General features: G+C 41.9%; 1 protein-coding gene across 1 annotated transcript in view; it reads right to left on the minus strand.

The window, feature by feature from the left end:
* Positions 1-9479, minus strand: part of cpt1a2b (carnitine palmitoyltransferase 1A2b) — a 49558-nt gene extending 40079 nt beyond the window's left edge. The window contains exons 1-3 of the mRNA XM_083780993.1: positions 9358-9479; positions 2664-2806; positions 137-276 (exon numbers count right to left, since the gene is read on the minus strand). Of these exons, the coding sequence (XP_083637119.1) occupies positions 137-276; positions 2664-2804 (281 nt within the window). The 5' untranslated portion in view covers positions 2805-2806; positions 9358-9479. The remainder of the gene's footprint in view (positions 1-136; positions 277-2663; positions 2807-9357) is intronic.
* Positions 9480-15319: the final 5840 nt, after the last annotated feature.

The following is a 15319-nucleotide window of genomic DNA, read 5'->3' on the forward strand; positions in this document are numbered from 1 at the left end:
GAAGGCCATGTGTATCCTTAGGTGCCCATGAACTGTCAACCTCGTAAATCATTTTGTTTCCCTGTAAAACAAATTGAAATTTGTGGATTCAAATAAAGAAACTAAAGTGTGCGTGCGTGCGTGCGTGCGTCCATACCTCAGAGGCAGGTGCTGCTGTATCTTCTCAATGAGCCCCATGCTGGGGTCTGAGCGCATGTACATGGTTGCTAGGATCGCTATGACGACAAAGAGCCAGGAGGAGGGGCTAGCAGGGTACACGCCCTTAATCACCCGATTCTGTTAACGCACAACGACAACAAAAGTTCTAAACACTTGCTGTTTATACTAGACAAAAAGCAGGGAATCGTGAAAAATATTTCTGATAAAGTTCAACTACAATGTTCTCAGACCCAGTACTTAGAATATATTGTTGTCATTGGATAAGATTTGGCCCACAATTCCATGCTGTATTGATGTGGTATCATTAGAAAAGATAACAGGCTGGCAAATATTTTGCGTGTCTTAAGTACCGTAATTTCCGGACTATAAGCCACGACTTTTTACCCATGGCTTATACAACGGTGTGGCTAATCTATGGATTTTTACAGCTAACGCAGAGCCATCTAAGGCTCTGAGCTAACGAAACGGCCACCTGCGGCTTATAGTCCGGTGCGGCTTGTATACATACATATTTGGGATTTTCCCTAAATTTGGCTGGTGCGGCATATATTCAGGTGCGCCTTATAGTCCGGAAATTACGGTACCAGGTATTATTACTTAACTTAAGACCTGGAGGTTTGGTCAATGCTCTTTGGCCACTCAGAATAGCCAAATGGAATTGATCACGCCTCCAGGTCTTAAGTTAAGTTAAGACCTGGTACTTAAGACACCAAAAATACAGCCCAAAGGGTCCATTTGGTTTCCAACTCTCCATCATTTAGTTGGAGACCACCTGGAACCCCCTAAAGGACCACTGGTTGAAAATCACTGTGTTAGAAATCAAGACCGGGTTAAATAACAGTGTGGCTTCATGTAATCATAGATCTATGACAGTGCATTCTTCCCAAACCTACTTCTTTTACTACTTCTGAAAAGTAAAACTAATTCATGGAATTTGTTTTTAAATTGAAATTGTCATTTTCTTGTAGGATAGTGTTGCAAATCTTATACTTGTGACCCATAAAAGTGGGTTTTTGTGCTCCAGACTGAATGACTGAACCATTTGAAAATTGTGGGAGGCAAGTTAGGCTTAGTCTCCTCCCGAGCCTAAGCCTGATGTGACTGTCAGTCACTTCCACTGTAAATGTTTAAAAAAGATATAACCTGTCGGGGAAAAAGGCACGGAGGTACTCCCTTGGCCGACACATACTTTATTCACACGTCTACTCTATGCCATGTTTCACCAAAGAAGTGAAAAGAAAATTCAAAAAAATATGAATAAAAGTGAATGAGAAAGAACACATGTCGGTACATGTTAGGGCAGCCTTCACGTACACAGAAGGGAATTCTAACCTTGACATTTATGTCTTTGGCTAGAGCCATCATCATCCCATGCACAAACCACTCAAAGAAGTTCATCTGCTCATGCACACACAGAAATATCACAGTTTTTCTTACTGAGATTCGCACAACACCGCCACAACTCACAACAAGTGATATTCCATTCACATTAAATAGCGAGTATATTAATGTCATCTACTCAGGCTTATGTGAAGACAGTTTTTAAGTTGCTCGATTCAGTAGATATTTGATATTAATTTTAGCTGCACTGCCCCTTCCTATACAAACTCCATTTTAACACTCTTAAGCCCTAACCACACCAAAGGGTCACCATGCAACTCCTTGGGTCCAAACGGTTGCAAGGAGTTAACGCTAAAACCGCCTCGACCCTTTGGTGTGGTTTGGGCCATTGAATTCCATGCGTTGAATCACTAGGGGCGACACGCGTCAACACGCATCAACGTGCAACAGGACATATCACACCGCAGGGACAACGCTAAAACCGTCTCGACCTTTTGGTGTGGTTAGGGGCTTAGGGCTTATTTTACCTTCATCTTTCTGTTCTTACATTGCGAGGACATCTGGTCCTCACAGAGATTGAAGTAAACAAACTTAGAAAGTGACCAGTAAGATGCCTGAGGGCGAGAAGCGACCTCGCGCTTCTCTGGGCGAGCGCTAGCGCTTTGGCATGGGGGGGGGGGGGTCAGATCAACATATCAGCCTGGGTGACGGCAGACTGCTGGGCGAGCGCTGGTGCTTTTGCATGGGGGGTTCAGATCAACATGTGGAATGAATTCTGTACTGGCCATAATATGGAGCGTGACTTGAGTGTACCGCGTTTGATGAGGTCAGAACGGGTCAGCTACATATATGGAGATCTAAGGGTGACAGCGGGGGCAGTGTCTTGAGTATACAGGGTTTGATGAGGGCCCAGGCCTGTTGAGAACGTAAATATTGATGACATCAGGGATCTCCATATATGGGCTTAATTGCGACAGCAGGTCGCATTTACTACGACATCAGGGATCTTCATCACTGATGACGTGACGTGATGTCACGAGACCTGGGCACCATATATGGGCATGTTTGGGGATTTAGAGTGATACACTGACGGACAGGAAACGCACGATTCCATAGTTAACTGCTACCTTTGGTCGCAATCACCCCCTCTCAGTCGTACGTACCCTCATGCGGCTGCAACGTTTCTTCCAGGAGCGGAGACCAGACAGGTAGATCTGGTTGAGGGCCTGGTAGGACAACTGTAGGTCGATGCCTTCGGGGGTTATGGTGAACTGGAAGGCCACCGCCTGGTGGGCCTCTGCCATCACTATAGAGAAAACACACACACACACACACACACTTAGGGAAACAACCAGAACAGGAGCTCTCTGAAACTCATAATGTGAAAGAAAAGTATCTCTGGTGGACTAAATATGTTGAAAAGTGGATTTCTAAGGAAGCAATTTCTGCCCCACCCCAACATTTTGCATACAGAAAATTAGGGATGTCCCAATACACTTTTCTGCCATAGTGTCAACCGCTTACTCTGTGTCGGATCTGTGGTTACACTGGCATATTTGCCGATACCGATATGACCAAATAAGGGCCGATCCGATACTTTTCCGATACCGATACAGTATCGGGACATCTCTACAGAAAATGCAGTTTTCCTTTTGTGAAGTAGGATGACAAACATGAGAGACAATGAACCAAACACACATCAAGAAGTGGATACAGAATGTCCTTCCCAGAGCCTTAGATATAGTCAGAGTTACGCAAACTGAGTTCCCTTCATGGGGCTAGTCCAATGGCGGCTCCTCTACATAGACTTCTATTGAGAATGGGGACAACCAACTGGGACAAGTCCTGGACCGGAAGTAGGCAGAAATGCATTTGACTCAGGCAACAGCCCAGCTTTAATGATCTTAAATCCCTTTATTTTAGATTGTTTTGTAGTAAACATACAACAAACATTAAGGGGGCTTTAGTTGTTACTGTACAATACTTTAAAACAGTTGTCATGTTGCACACGTGCTTAAAATAGCTCTTATTTGCGCCGCCCTCGTTGAAAACAATGTATTTCCAACTCCAGCTTGTCTCAGTTCAGGCTGCATGAACAGCGCTCGAGCGCTCGGTTTCTGCCCCCTCAACATCGCAGCTCTTCTATTAGATGGCTCTGGTCCCGCCCAAAGTCCTGACCTAAACATCGAGAACATGTAGACAGTGCTGAAGAAACAAGTCCATGTCAGAAAGCCAACACATTTACATGAACTGGACTGAGAAGAGAGGTCAAAGATTCAAACAGAAGCTTGCAAACGTTTGCAGATTACGGTAGTCACCTTTTTGGCAACCAAAGCGCCAAGACAACACGTAACCAAATATTAGCATTGCTGTATCCATGCATATTTTTGACCCAGCAGTTTTGATCACATTTTCAAAAGACCCATACTAAATTCATGAAGCCAAACTTCAAGATTAGTTTCTTTTGTGACAAAGTTTGTGCTCAGTAAAAGTCAAGACAGCCATGACAGATAATACATTCTTTGCAAGTGTGTATGTAAACTTAAGACTACAACTGTACATTGGGAGCAAAACGGAAAACATTATCCATTATAAATTAAAAAATATAAAATGATGAGACCACGCAAATACGAGCACATCACACCCGTCCTCCCAGGCTGAAATACAATATACCTGTTAACCCGTCAATGCAGCCACTGCAACACTCCCTCCTACCTCAAGGAACTCTTCACACCACCAACCTCCGCTCTAGAAACACCAATCTTCTCCTTCTGCTCACCCACCCCGACTATGACCATGAACCACATGAGTGAGCAGAGCAATATATATATTTTTTAACTAAACTGGATTTAGTAAACTTATTTTCAACAGTCCAGATTGTTTAAGTAGTCTTTTTTGAGGACAGAAACAAACAGAATTGTGTTATATATATCACAACAATCAACAACCTAAAGTTCAAGATTGCCTATGCCAAGTGACTGACAAGTGTTGAAATCACTGTGAGTGATTTATGGCGTTATCTTTCTGGTAAAATCCAAATATGTTAACTTAAAAGGAAGCATTTGTTAGGGCTTTCACAGAAAAGCAGACAACAGATGTTATTATTGATGCTTACTTGCTTAATATAAGCCCTGTACAAGATACAAATATTGTCGCTCACAACTAAAGAAAAATAAATAAATAAATAAAATAGTTGGATGATAGATGATTGTGTGTTATAGGTACTAGCCCTTACCCGTTGTGAGATATTTGCCCCCGCGATATTTGGCCGCGGGGGGTACTGCGCCCGGTGCGTTTTTAATTCACTAATAAATTCATTATTAATAATGAATGTGTCAAATCCTCCATATTCATATGGTCAATGCCTGTGTGAAAAGTGGGAGCGATTGGTGCAGGCATTGAGGAGATAAGTGTTTGTTTCTGACAGACAGACAGACAGACAGACACACAGACATTCGGTGAATTATAGTATGATAACTGTGGTAAAATACATAGTTATCAATGCATTTCGGGGGTTTTGGGGGATTTAACCTCCCAATTTTGTTCCACCCGTGCGGCAAAGCAGCCTCCATACCATTTTCTATCTATCTACAAGCTCATACAAGCTCATAGTGCGCCACCGAGTGGCGCGCTACGAGCTTGTAGGTCTGCTATTTTTGAAAAGTCGAAAAATGTGGCGCAAATCTTTTAATATATATTTCAGAGCAAACATTTTTAACTAAAATTTGGCTTCTGGGGGGTCCCTGGAACTACATTTTGAGATAGGGGTCTGTGGCCCACTAGAGATAATTCTGGGGGTCCTTGACAAGACATGAAAAAGGTTGAGCATCACTGACATAGAAACATGGGTTTTTCAGAAAAATGTTAGGATTTTGAAGCCTTTTTTTTTTATCGACCTCAGTCCAAAATGGGTTAATTATATAAATCAATAAACTGCCCAATTGTATTGGAGCATATTGATTATTTCAGTATGCCATAGAATTGTGTTCTAAAACTCACATGGGAAAACTATTTTGAGTTTGTTGACATTTGCTTTTGCAGCAAGGCTGACAATTGCTAAACTGGTCTTATCAGCATTGCCAGGGAAGTCAGCGCATGTTGTTGTTCAACTGTTTCCCATCATGACTGTTCTGTTGTCATTTTGATTCAATAACCACCATATCCAGTTGTTACATTTCTCGTAAATTAGAGTTTCTCTCTTTCTGTGTCAACAATCCCCCATCTCTGTCTTTGGCAGTGGGGCGCTCACAGTTTTTCTTGCCTATGCAGGTTTCCTTCTTTTTCAACATCTCCTCTCCACATGCTAAATTGAATGTCAATGTGATGTTACTATGCTATATGAGACCCGCACACCGCCACTTGCTGGTTCAAGAAGTTTATTTTAAGAGTCGTAGCAATGTTCTGAACGTTCTTCAGACATGCCTGAAGGCAGGAAATAAAAAAGGTCTTCTGAAAGAATATATATTCAAAGATTTCTCCTCATTTTGATAAAGATATCATCGGTCATCTTTCATCTTTCATTACAGAGCTACAATACTGTAGCTGTAACGGTCTGTTCTTAGAATCTTCTAGCATGCTGCATGCGTTCATTTTCATGTCTTCATTTATCAAATCAATAATCAATATAATAACTTCAGTGAAATTAACGTCTAGAAATACAGCAACAAAGTGAAATGCAATTGATTACGTACAGTGGAACTTTGTCCAATGATGAACACAGCTACTGCACATGATATTAATCAATCAATCAATACTTTGTCAGACCCAGGGAGATCCATAATCCATATCACAGATCAAATACATACATCATAAATGTAAAGATATTAAGACTAAGAGTTATGATTGGACAACCACCACCCCAGAACAGTTACTAGGGAATTGTTGGGTCCTCCTAACTCTGTTGTGTGACAATTAACAGCATTCAATCAAGACAAGATTAAACAAACTATGGATGGACATGCGAGCGAGTATGAAAAGTAGGTCATCATATAATCCCAGAGATGTTTCTGTGCGTGCGTGTGCGTGCTCGCTCCTCTTTGGTCAGTTGAGTGATTGCTGCAGAATATTTATCCCTCCGTTTTCCATCATCTACCATGTGTTATATGGAGAATATAGCTATATATTTGCTACCTTCAGGAAGGAGATATCGGTGTACCAGCATACAATAAGGTCAGACTAAAGAGGTCCTTTGACCTTTGTAGTAGCCATGGGGTAAACATTGCTCTTGTCTTCATGTCTTTATGAATGTAAAATTGTTTTGTTCTTTGTGTTATGTCAAATGTGTACATGTGTTCTGCATACTTGGCTGCTGGGTTGCAAGACAAATTTCAGTGTAAACTGACAATAAAGTACTATATCATATATACGGTATCTCTCTCTTAGCCGTCTAATATCTATCCTAAAAACGGTTTCCGAGGCTACCGTGTCACTGTCTATGAGTGTTTGTACTCTGTTTGTTGTGCCTGGGTGTGTCTGTTTGCAAGCCAGAGGGAGTGGCAATGTGACGGAAGAGAATAGTGACAGTAAAGACCAACTCATGCTTCACCACTCGCCACCGGTACAAAGCATAAGTGTCACTTGCTGAAAACAATATGGCAAATTTACAGATTTGTAGACTGACACCGTCTTGCGACAAAGCATAAATAAGAAATCAAAGTATAATAATGAGGAAGACTAAGGAAGACTGGTAGAGGGGGACAGCATCTGTGTGTGTGTGTGTGTGTGTGTGTGTGTGTGTGTGTGTGTGTGTGTGTGTGTGTGTGTGTGTGTGTGTGTGTGTGTGTGTGTGTGTGTGTCAGTTTTATTTTAGTAGTGTAAAAATGAGAGTACTGTAAGTGACAGATCGACTGATATAGAGAATGTGCGGAGGAGGAAGTGGGTAACAGTTTGTTAATTGCTGCTGGCACTTCGGCTATAACAGACAGACACAGACACACACAACCACACACACACGCACGCACGCACACAAAGAAAACAAATGCCGCATTGAGAGCGGGAAGAGAGACACTATTGTGGTCCATCTCTCTGCGGAGGCCAAGCCTCGCTGCCTTTATCACAAGCAGGCATTACGAATGGCTGCAGAAAGTTAGCTATTGTCCACAGTCATTCAACAATGCAGTCACTGACTGACTAGGCTATTTGAAATGTGTCCCGTTTCATTCCAATAATGTTCATCTCACATTGTGGTCGTGTAAATCGGTGGGTCACTGAGAGTTCCAGGGGGTACCCGCAAAATGTGTTGAGCGTCAAAACCACACATAGTCGGACTCGGTCTACAAGCTCATAACGTGCCTGTGAGCTTGAAGATCAGCCTTTTTTCAAAATGTTATTTTGAAGGTTTTTAAATTTGAAGCATTTGACAAACACTTGTTGTATTGGGGGGGGGGGGTCTCTGACAAAAACAATTATGATGGGGGTCTGCAGACAAATACATATATCAATTTGGGGTCCTTGACATGGTTCAATTCAATTCAATTCAATTCAAGACCCCCAAAAAATTATATCTGAACTGGGGACCCTCCGCCCCACTTGGAATGCAGGGTTGGAGCAGGCATTTTACATGTTTTGTTCCACAGATAAATAGTGAAAATAGCCAGATCTACACGCTTACAACGCCTCACGATCAGCTAGCCTCTATTTGACAATTTGGTCAATGTTTTACCAGGTTTTTACTTTTTATAGTATAGTTTGTGTAAATTGTGTTTATTGATTACTTTTGATGGAGATCATGGAGTGATGGTGGTATTTTTTCTTGTACGAAATACGAATTATTAATTGTCGACTCTTCATTGTCATCTGGAGACCCCACCAAAGCATGTGGGGTGGAGAATAGCCTTCTTGAGTAATTCACTCACTGAACCTGTTCATACACTCACTCTGTACAAGAGAATAAAGTAGAGCACCAGTGCAAGAATAGCCTATAATTAAAATATAGGCTACTTGATGAAACCTCATGCAAAAGACTTAACTGGACGACAAAGACCACTTCCTAAGTTCCTCCTTAGAACAGAAATTGAAGACCCGGTCTTTTCAGTATTTAATCCATCCAGTAAACAAGACGGACGAGTTTCATGTTTGAAAATGTCACGCGGCAGGTCGGACTGGGCGACGCGCACGCCTGCGGTTACGCAAACATTCATCCGTCCATCCACCCGTTTATTCATTCATAAATCATCCATTCATGCACAGCGTGCAGAATCCCAACACGTTAGCCTCGCATCATATTCATGGAGGCGTTCCTGCTAAAAAAAAAGCCTGCTATATTTATTTTTTGAGAAAACGGGAAACAAGTTAACCGTCTGAATTGTACAACATTGAAACCGCAATTTAATGCAACTTCCTCTGAATGCGACACAGCTCTGCTCAGCGCTTCTCAACTCAAAATGATCGGGTGAAAATCTAACCCCTTTCTATGTTTACATCATGATATTCTCCATCAGCTCGCATTTCTCTCCATCACTTTCACCCCACCCCCTATCACTTTCACCCCCCCCCCCCCCCCCCCCCCACCAACACACACACAGTACACACACACACTTCGCGCGTTCTCCAGAAACGTGCGACGACCTGCCCCGGCTTTTCGTCGTAAATATACATCTATCTATTCTACATCAAAGCTCGTATAGCGGCAGCCGCTATGTTTCATTTTCTGCAGACTACATGTATCACACACACACATACATATTATACACACACAAACAAAACAAACCCCTAGCTGGCAGTGGTACCGCACGCACGATGAAACCAAGCAACACAGAGCAGCCTAAATCATGATGCACTAGTAGAGAGACCACACCTTAGACAGTCTCTGAAATAAAACTACGAAAATAGGATTAAATAGGATGTAATCAGATTTACCTGAATCTTCTATGTGTAGTGTGGCCTAAAAGCAGTGTTTGTTGTTGTTGTTGAAGGTGTGTGAGATCAGATGAGGAGCTCTATCTCTCTCTAAACAGTAGATCATGTGTGGATTGTTCCAGTATTTGGGCAGTGAGTCAAAACGTTGGCACTACACAGTACACACAGTACACACTGCCACAGTGGGCGGGGCCTCTAGAAAAAACAGTCACAGCCAATGGCATCGAGCACTCCTTTCACGCACGTCACTCTTTCAAAGCGACCCCGCCCATCTCGGGGGGGAAACCTCAGAGGAAGCATGTATGATTTGTACTTTGTAGGCCTAAAGTAGCTACAGTAGAGACTCACTCCTCTCCTCTGGCCAGTGGTTCATGGGGTTTTACTGCATCAAAAGTAATCTATAAAACATTGGCCAAAATTGTCAAATAATAAGAAAGACAAAAATGTTTTAAATAAAAAATATAAATCTGTGAAACTGTTGAATGCCTCAACCTTAACTCCAGTCCAAGTGCTTGTCAGGGTGGGGGTCCCCACTCCCAGTTTAAATATGATTATGTTGGGGGTCAGCCGTCAGGTAGGGTAGTATGCTAATAGTATAATACAGTATACAGTATAGCTCTGGTCCATACTCCATAGCCTTCTACTGCTTCGATTCTGCCCTGCAGTAAGGCTATGGGACTTTCAGTTTTAAATCTCAAATCGAAATCAGACCAGCCTCTCCTCTTTTGTGGAAATCTCACGAACGTTTGACCTACTCACCAATACAAAGACGGGTTGTGTCAATAGAAAGACTACTTTCCTTATTGGACGCACTCTGAGCCCCCCACCACACGTATAAACGGTACTTTTTGGCCAAAAAGGGATTTTGTTTCCACCGGAAAAAAAAAACTTTTAGTTACTCCGCTGCGCCCTCTACCGATATTGCCCAGAGAACTGCCTCATAGAGAATATCTTTCCTCCGGTGAAAAGAAATCCCTTTCTGGCCAAAAAGTACCGTTTATACGTGTGGTGGGGGGCTCAGAGTGGGAAAGTAGTCTTTCTATTGACACAACCCGTCTTTGTATTGGTGAGTAGGTCAAACGTTCGTGAGATTTCCACAAAAGAGGAGATGCTGGTCTGATTTCGATTCGAGATTTAAAACTGAAAGTCCCATAGCCTTACTGCAGGGTAGAATCGAAGCAGTAGAAGGCTATGGACCAGAGCTAGGCTACAGTAGTGCTGTCCTGACATGATGAATGGCATTTATGGGTCCACACCCACCCGTTACACTCTTACCTACTTACCCAACAGGTATAGCGCCTGCTTCCAAAATAACTACTAGGTGGTGTACTGTGTGTGTGTGTGTGTGTGTGTGTGTGTGTGTGTGTGTGTGTGTGTGTGTGTGTGTGTGTGTGGTACGTGCGCACGTGCGCACGTGCATGTGTGTACTGTAGCCATATAATTTAGTACCTCACAGTGTGCTATGTTGTATATATTTCGTTTTTATCTTGTTACTTTATTGGTACTTTAAATTTTTCTTGTCTTTTTGCTATAGCAGCCAAAACTAAAGACATTAGTATCTCCTGTACCCGCAAGAATATTAAATAATCTTCTTGAAGTCCAATCATATTTAACCTTTATTATTAGCCTTTTTGGTGGGGACACAGCTAGACCTATTGTCCCCACAACCTGCTCCTCCCCACGTATTCCAGTGGAAAAACCACAGACCCCACTCTTGTATTTCTGTTGTTTATTGTTCAGTATTTATCACAGGCAATAATGTTCATCATAATAATAGTGCACTTTTCCTTTTTTGAATTTTACAGACATATCTCTTCATCGTCATCATTATGATCATCATCGTTGTTGTCCTCGCCATCATTGTCAAGTTTGCTGATGTCTCGACACCCTCAAGCTTCCCATTTGAAAGAAAAAAATCGTCTTCCCTTTTTCCTCCAAGGAAGGAAAATAACTTTGTTCTACCGTATGAGGAGTTGGAAGGGGGGGGGGGGGGGGGGGTGCTAGGGAAGATAGTAGAGGAGGACACATGAGAGAAAGGATGGATGGATGGATGGATGGATGGATGGATGGATGGATGGCAAGTGTAACCGATGAGATTACAGTCTTTTACAATCATTAAGTGCAGAAGAATGAATGAACAATAATGATGACGACAAGAAGAGTGGCACGGTGACTACAGTGTCGAATAAAAGATAGTGATCGATATATGTAGATACAGACAGTATACAATGGATGAAGATGGGTAATGCATGTGTATACAAATGTATACAGTGTCTAGCCTTCGATGTATGCAATGTATCAAAAAGTATACAGTGAATGGGAGTGATTATATGAGGGGGGGGGGGTGAGGTATATTCAGTGCATGGGGGGGGTTTCAGGCTGACGGGTGCAGGTGGAGTTCAGATACTCAGGATTCGGGTGGTACAAAGAGTGAATGGAAGGCTGTGTGCACGTGTTTTCGCGGGTGGGGGGCAGAGAATTCATTTGAATGGCTTGGGAGATACTGGCTGCAAAGCAGGCATGGCTGGAGAGAGAGGGAGGGAGGGACAAGAGAGATTTTCTTTGTACAAGGAGAGGCTGGGGAATGGGACTCATGGGCCACAGTGGGTGTGAACGGGGAGCATTATGGCTGTTGTGTTTTCAAGACTACTGTTGAGTTGATGAACAGATTCTTGAGCAGAATCAATTGTTGCTAGATTTGTTTTATTGTTATTATTTTCTGCCTTTCTTTCTTTCCTTCTTCCCTTCCTTCCTTCCTTCCTTCCTTCCTCCTGCCTTCTTTCCTGTGCACGCACTTCACACCTCTCTGTTACTAGGGTGAGAGTTGAACACGACTCTGGCCTTTGCATAGCACTCTCATCATTACGTGTGTGTGTGTGTGTGCATGGGTTTGCATGGAACTGGTGCCCCTCTGCACAACCCCGACCCCTGACCTTTGATAATTAGCGCCTCCCGGCTGGCAGCCATATGGGGCCATCTGTGGGAGCTGAGAGGAAGGAGAAGGAAGCTGATATATAAACCTGTGCCCAAGTTTACTTCTTTCTTCTTTTTTTTTTACAACATTTAATTCTAATTCACAATGTGCCTATAGACTGTAGCCATTTAGCATTCCAAGCAATTGTTTTTGCTCAAGTGTAAATACACTCAATGCTGGAATTGAAAATAAAAAAAATCCTAATCCATCAAAGGTTTAAAGAAATCAGATTTAGGGGTGCAACAATTAATCAAACTAATCGATTTAATTGATTATTATTATTTTTTAAATTGTTTCAGAAAAATAATTGAAAATTTACCCTTTTATATAAATAACAACATACAATAGCAAAAATAGCAAATCTACAAGCTTCACAACATGTCACGATGTAATGCATTGTAAGCTTGTAGATTGGCTAAAATAGCTATTTTTATGTGACACTGTTCTACGATTAAATATAAAACAGGGCTTAAGTGGTTTAACCAGACTAATCATTATAGTCAATTATTTAAAAAAATCTATTATAATATTTTTTGTGTTGATTATTTTATTTATAAAAGATGCGCTTCACGATTATTCAATCAATTAAAAAGTAATCGATAGACTAATCGCTGAGAAAAGAATGAATAGTTGCAGCCCTAATCATATTTCAGTTCTACTTTAATTAAGCTCAGTCCCTCATGTTAGGCATGTCAGGATATCCACTGAGAATGTAGCACAAGCTGTTATGAAATGGATGGAAACAACTTGAAAAGAATATATTAGAACCACAATAATGTGATTGGTTTCAGCCTTGGTTTCCAAAATGTAATATTAATAATAATAATCATAATAAAACCATCGAACCACCGAATGTAAGCAGCCTGATTGTGCCTTTTCTCCCACTCTCTCAGCAAAATGTGAACAAATTAACTAATGTTGAATAAATAAATAAATAAATCTCAATTAAATTAATATGATAAATAAATACTATTTAAATCACCTTAAAATGTTTTTAACATTCACTCGGTTATCCTCATTCAGTTCTGATGGCGTCAAACACCGAAACATAAATAGTGCAAAAAAACGAACTAAAACAGGAAAAAACACAGGAAAAACAGAGGAAAAGATGTGCGTTTCCATTCTTTATGTGGTAATGGCTCTGAGGAGTAGCTTTACATTGTTCCTCACTCTAATCTGTTGCCGTTTCTTCTCAGATTCCCTTTCCTTTCTTAAAAAAGAAGGTAAAATAAGTGACTTGTCTTCCCGTCTGCTGTCAATTTCAGGCAGTCAGAATGTGTTGGGGTGTATTGGGGATGATTACAATCATCATTCATCTTTTCCTCCTTTGTTCATCCAATAAGTAAACTAGGTAGGGGGGGTTTGATTGTTTTGAATTGTGTTGGTCGTCCCATTACCTGTCCTTCTTGAGTTCACTCAACTGATTTTAAATGTTGACCTGACGGTTTGTTTTAGTTTCTCTCTGACAAGTTTGAGATCACTCAAATATTTCCCACCCTCTTCCAGTGAGCTTGACACGATCCTCTTCTTGTGAGCCTACGTCAAACCCCTCCACATTCATTTGCTACCACTTCATGGTTTCTCTGTCTACGTATCAACATGGTAAAATCCTGGGTGCTAATTCAACCCTGGCAGTTGAATGAACGCACAGGGCACTGCTGTGTGTTCCTCTCTAGCACAGAGGAGGTGTTTGTGTTTGAGAATTTCAGTTCACCCATGATGCATAACATTTCTTTCAAATGGGGGCTATTTCTGATGAGCTAGCCATCACTTATCTTCTGTAAAAGGCAATACGGTATCATAGCTATATGTACTTTGAACCTTGTTCTACGATCATTGCTTGACATTCATGTTTTGTTCCTCTTTCGTCAAGTGAGGTTGGGGGGAGTTGTTGTGTTGATGTTCAAATAGTGGCGCATCGATATCTTTGGAGCTGCGGTACAGAGTGTGTGTGGACTTCATATCCACTTCATATCCAATCTTATGGTTGCAGGGACTTATTTAATGTCATAATTAGAACATTATTTTAAATAACATTCTGTCATATTCTTTATATACTATGTTCTTCTTTCCTGACCCAGTGGACATTCTGTTTTTGGTGTTTTGCTTGACATGAAATGGTTGTCCTTTCTTAGTTTCCTCTACCCAGATGTGAGCTGGAGTAAGCCATAGACATAGAAAGGTAGACGCCTCTTCCGGCTCTGGGCCAAATGCTCTCAAGTCAGGGCAAGCTTCCTTGGTTGGTGCCTCACTAGTCTCGCGTAGCCTGACAACTATAAGAGGCAACACAATGGTCACGTGAGACTAGTGCTTCATAGAAGCTTCCACGTGCGTCACAGAGCGGATGTGATTGGCCAGTATTCACCTCACTTCTGCCCTCACGCCGACACACGTTGCTCCAATGAACTGCAGCGGCCAATGAGGCATCTCTTTTTTTCTATGGAGTAAACAGTCACCATGTGACTGGCCAGGTGAACAGATGCAGCTGATTGGCTGACTGGTGATGCGTATCAAGAATACAGACAACTGATTGGTGGGATGCCAACTGTAGGCTAAACACTAGGGATGCTCCTGACTGGGTGGCAATGATAAACAAATTGTCTTTATGCATTCCATTATTGGTCATATCAGTGTTGCTAATCATTGTGATTAGCTGATTGGCTCTGAAGGTGACTTGCAATCAGTCGGTGGTACCTTCCTGTGCTTTTGTTTCATTCCATCCATGAGTGGGGGTTGATCTATTTAATTGATTGATGATGTGTTTCCTGGGTTTCTGATTTGGGTATGTTTGTGTTCGCACATCCTTTGTCGTTCCGGGGAGGGCTTAAGTGTGTCTCTGGTTCATCCCTCCAGGGGGGGTGAAGTTTGTCCATCTGCCTCCCCATCAACATCTTAGTTGTTGTTGTTTTTTTGTATTTTCTTTTACTTTCTGACCCCAGACCAGCTTCGAGCAAATCCCTCCTCCATCCACTGCATGGGACGGAAGGA

The sequence above is a fragment of the Protomyctophum parallelum genome (genome assembly GCF_964188405.1).
Source record: "Protomyctophum parallelum genome assembly, chromosome: 13".
NCBI classification, from domain to species: Eukaryota; Metazoa; Chordata; class Actinopteri; order Myctophiformes; family Myctophidae; genus Protomyctophum; species Protomyctophum parallelum.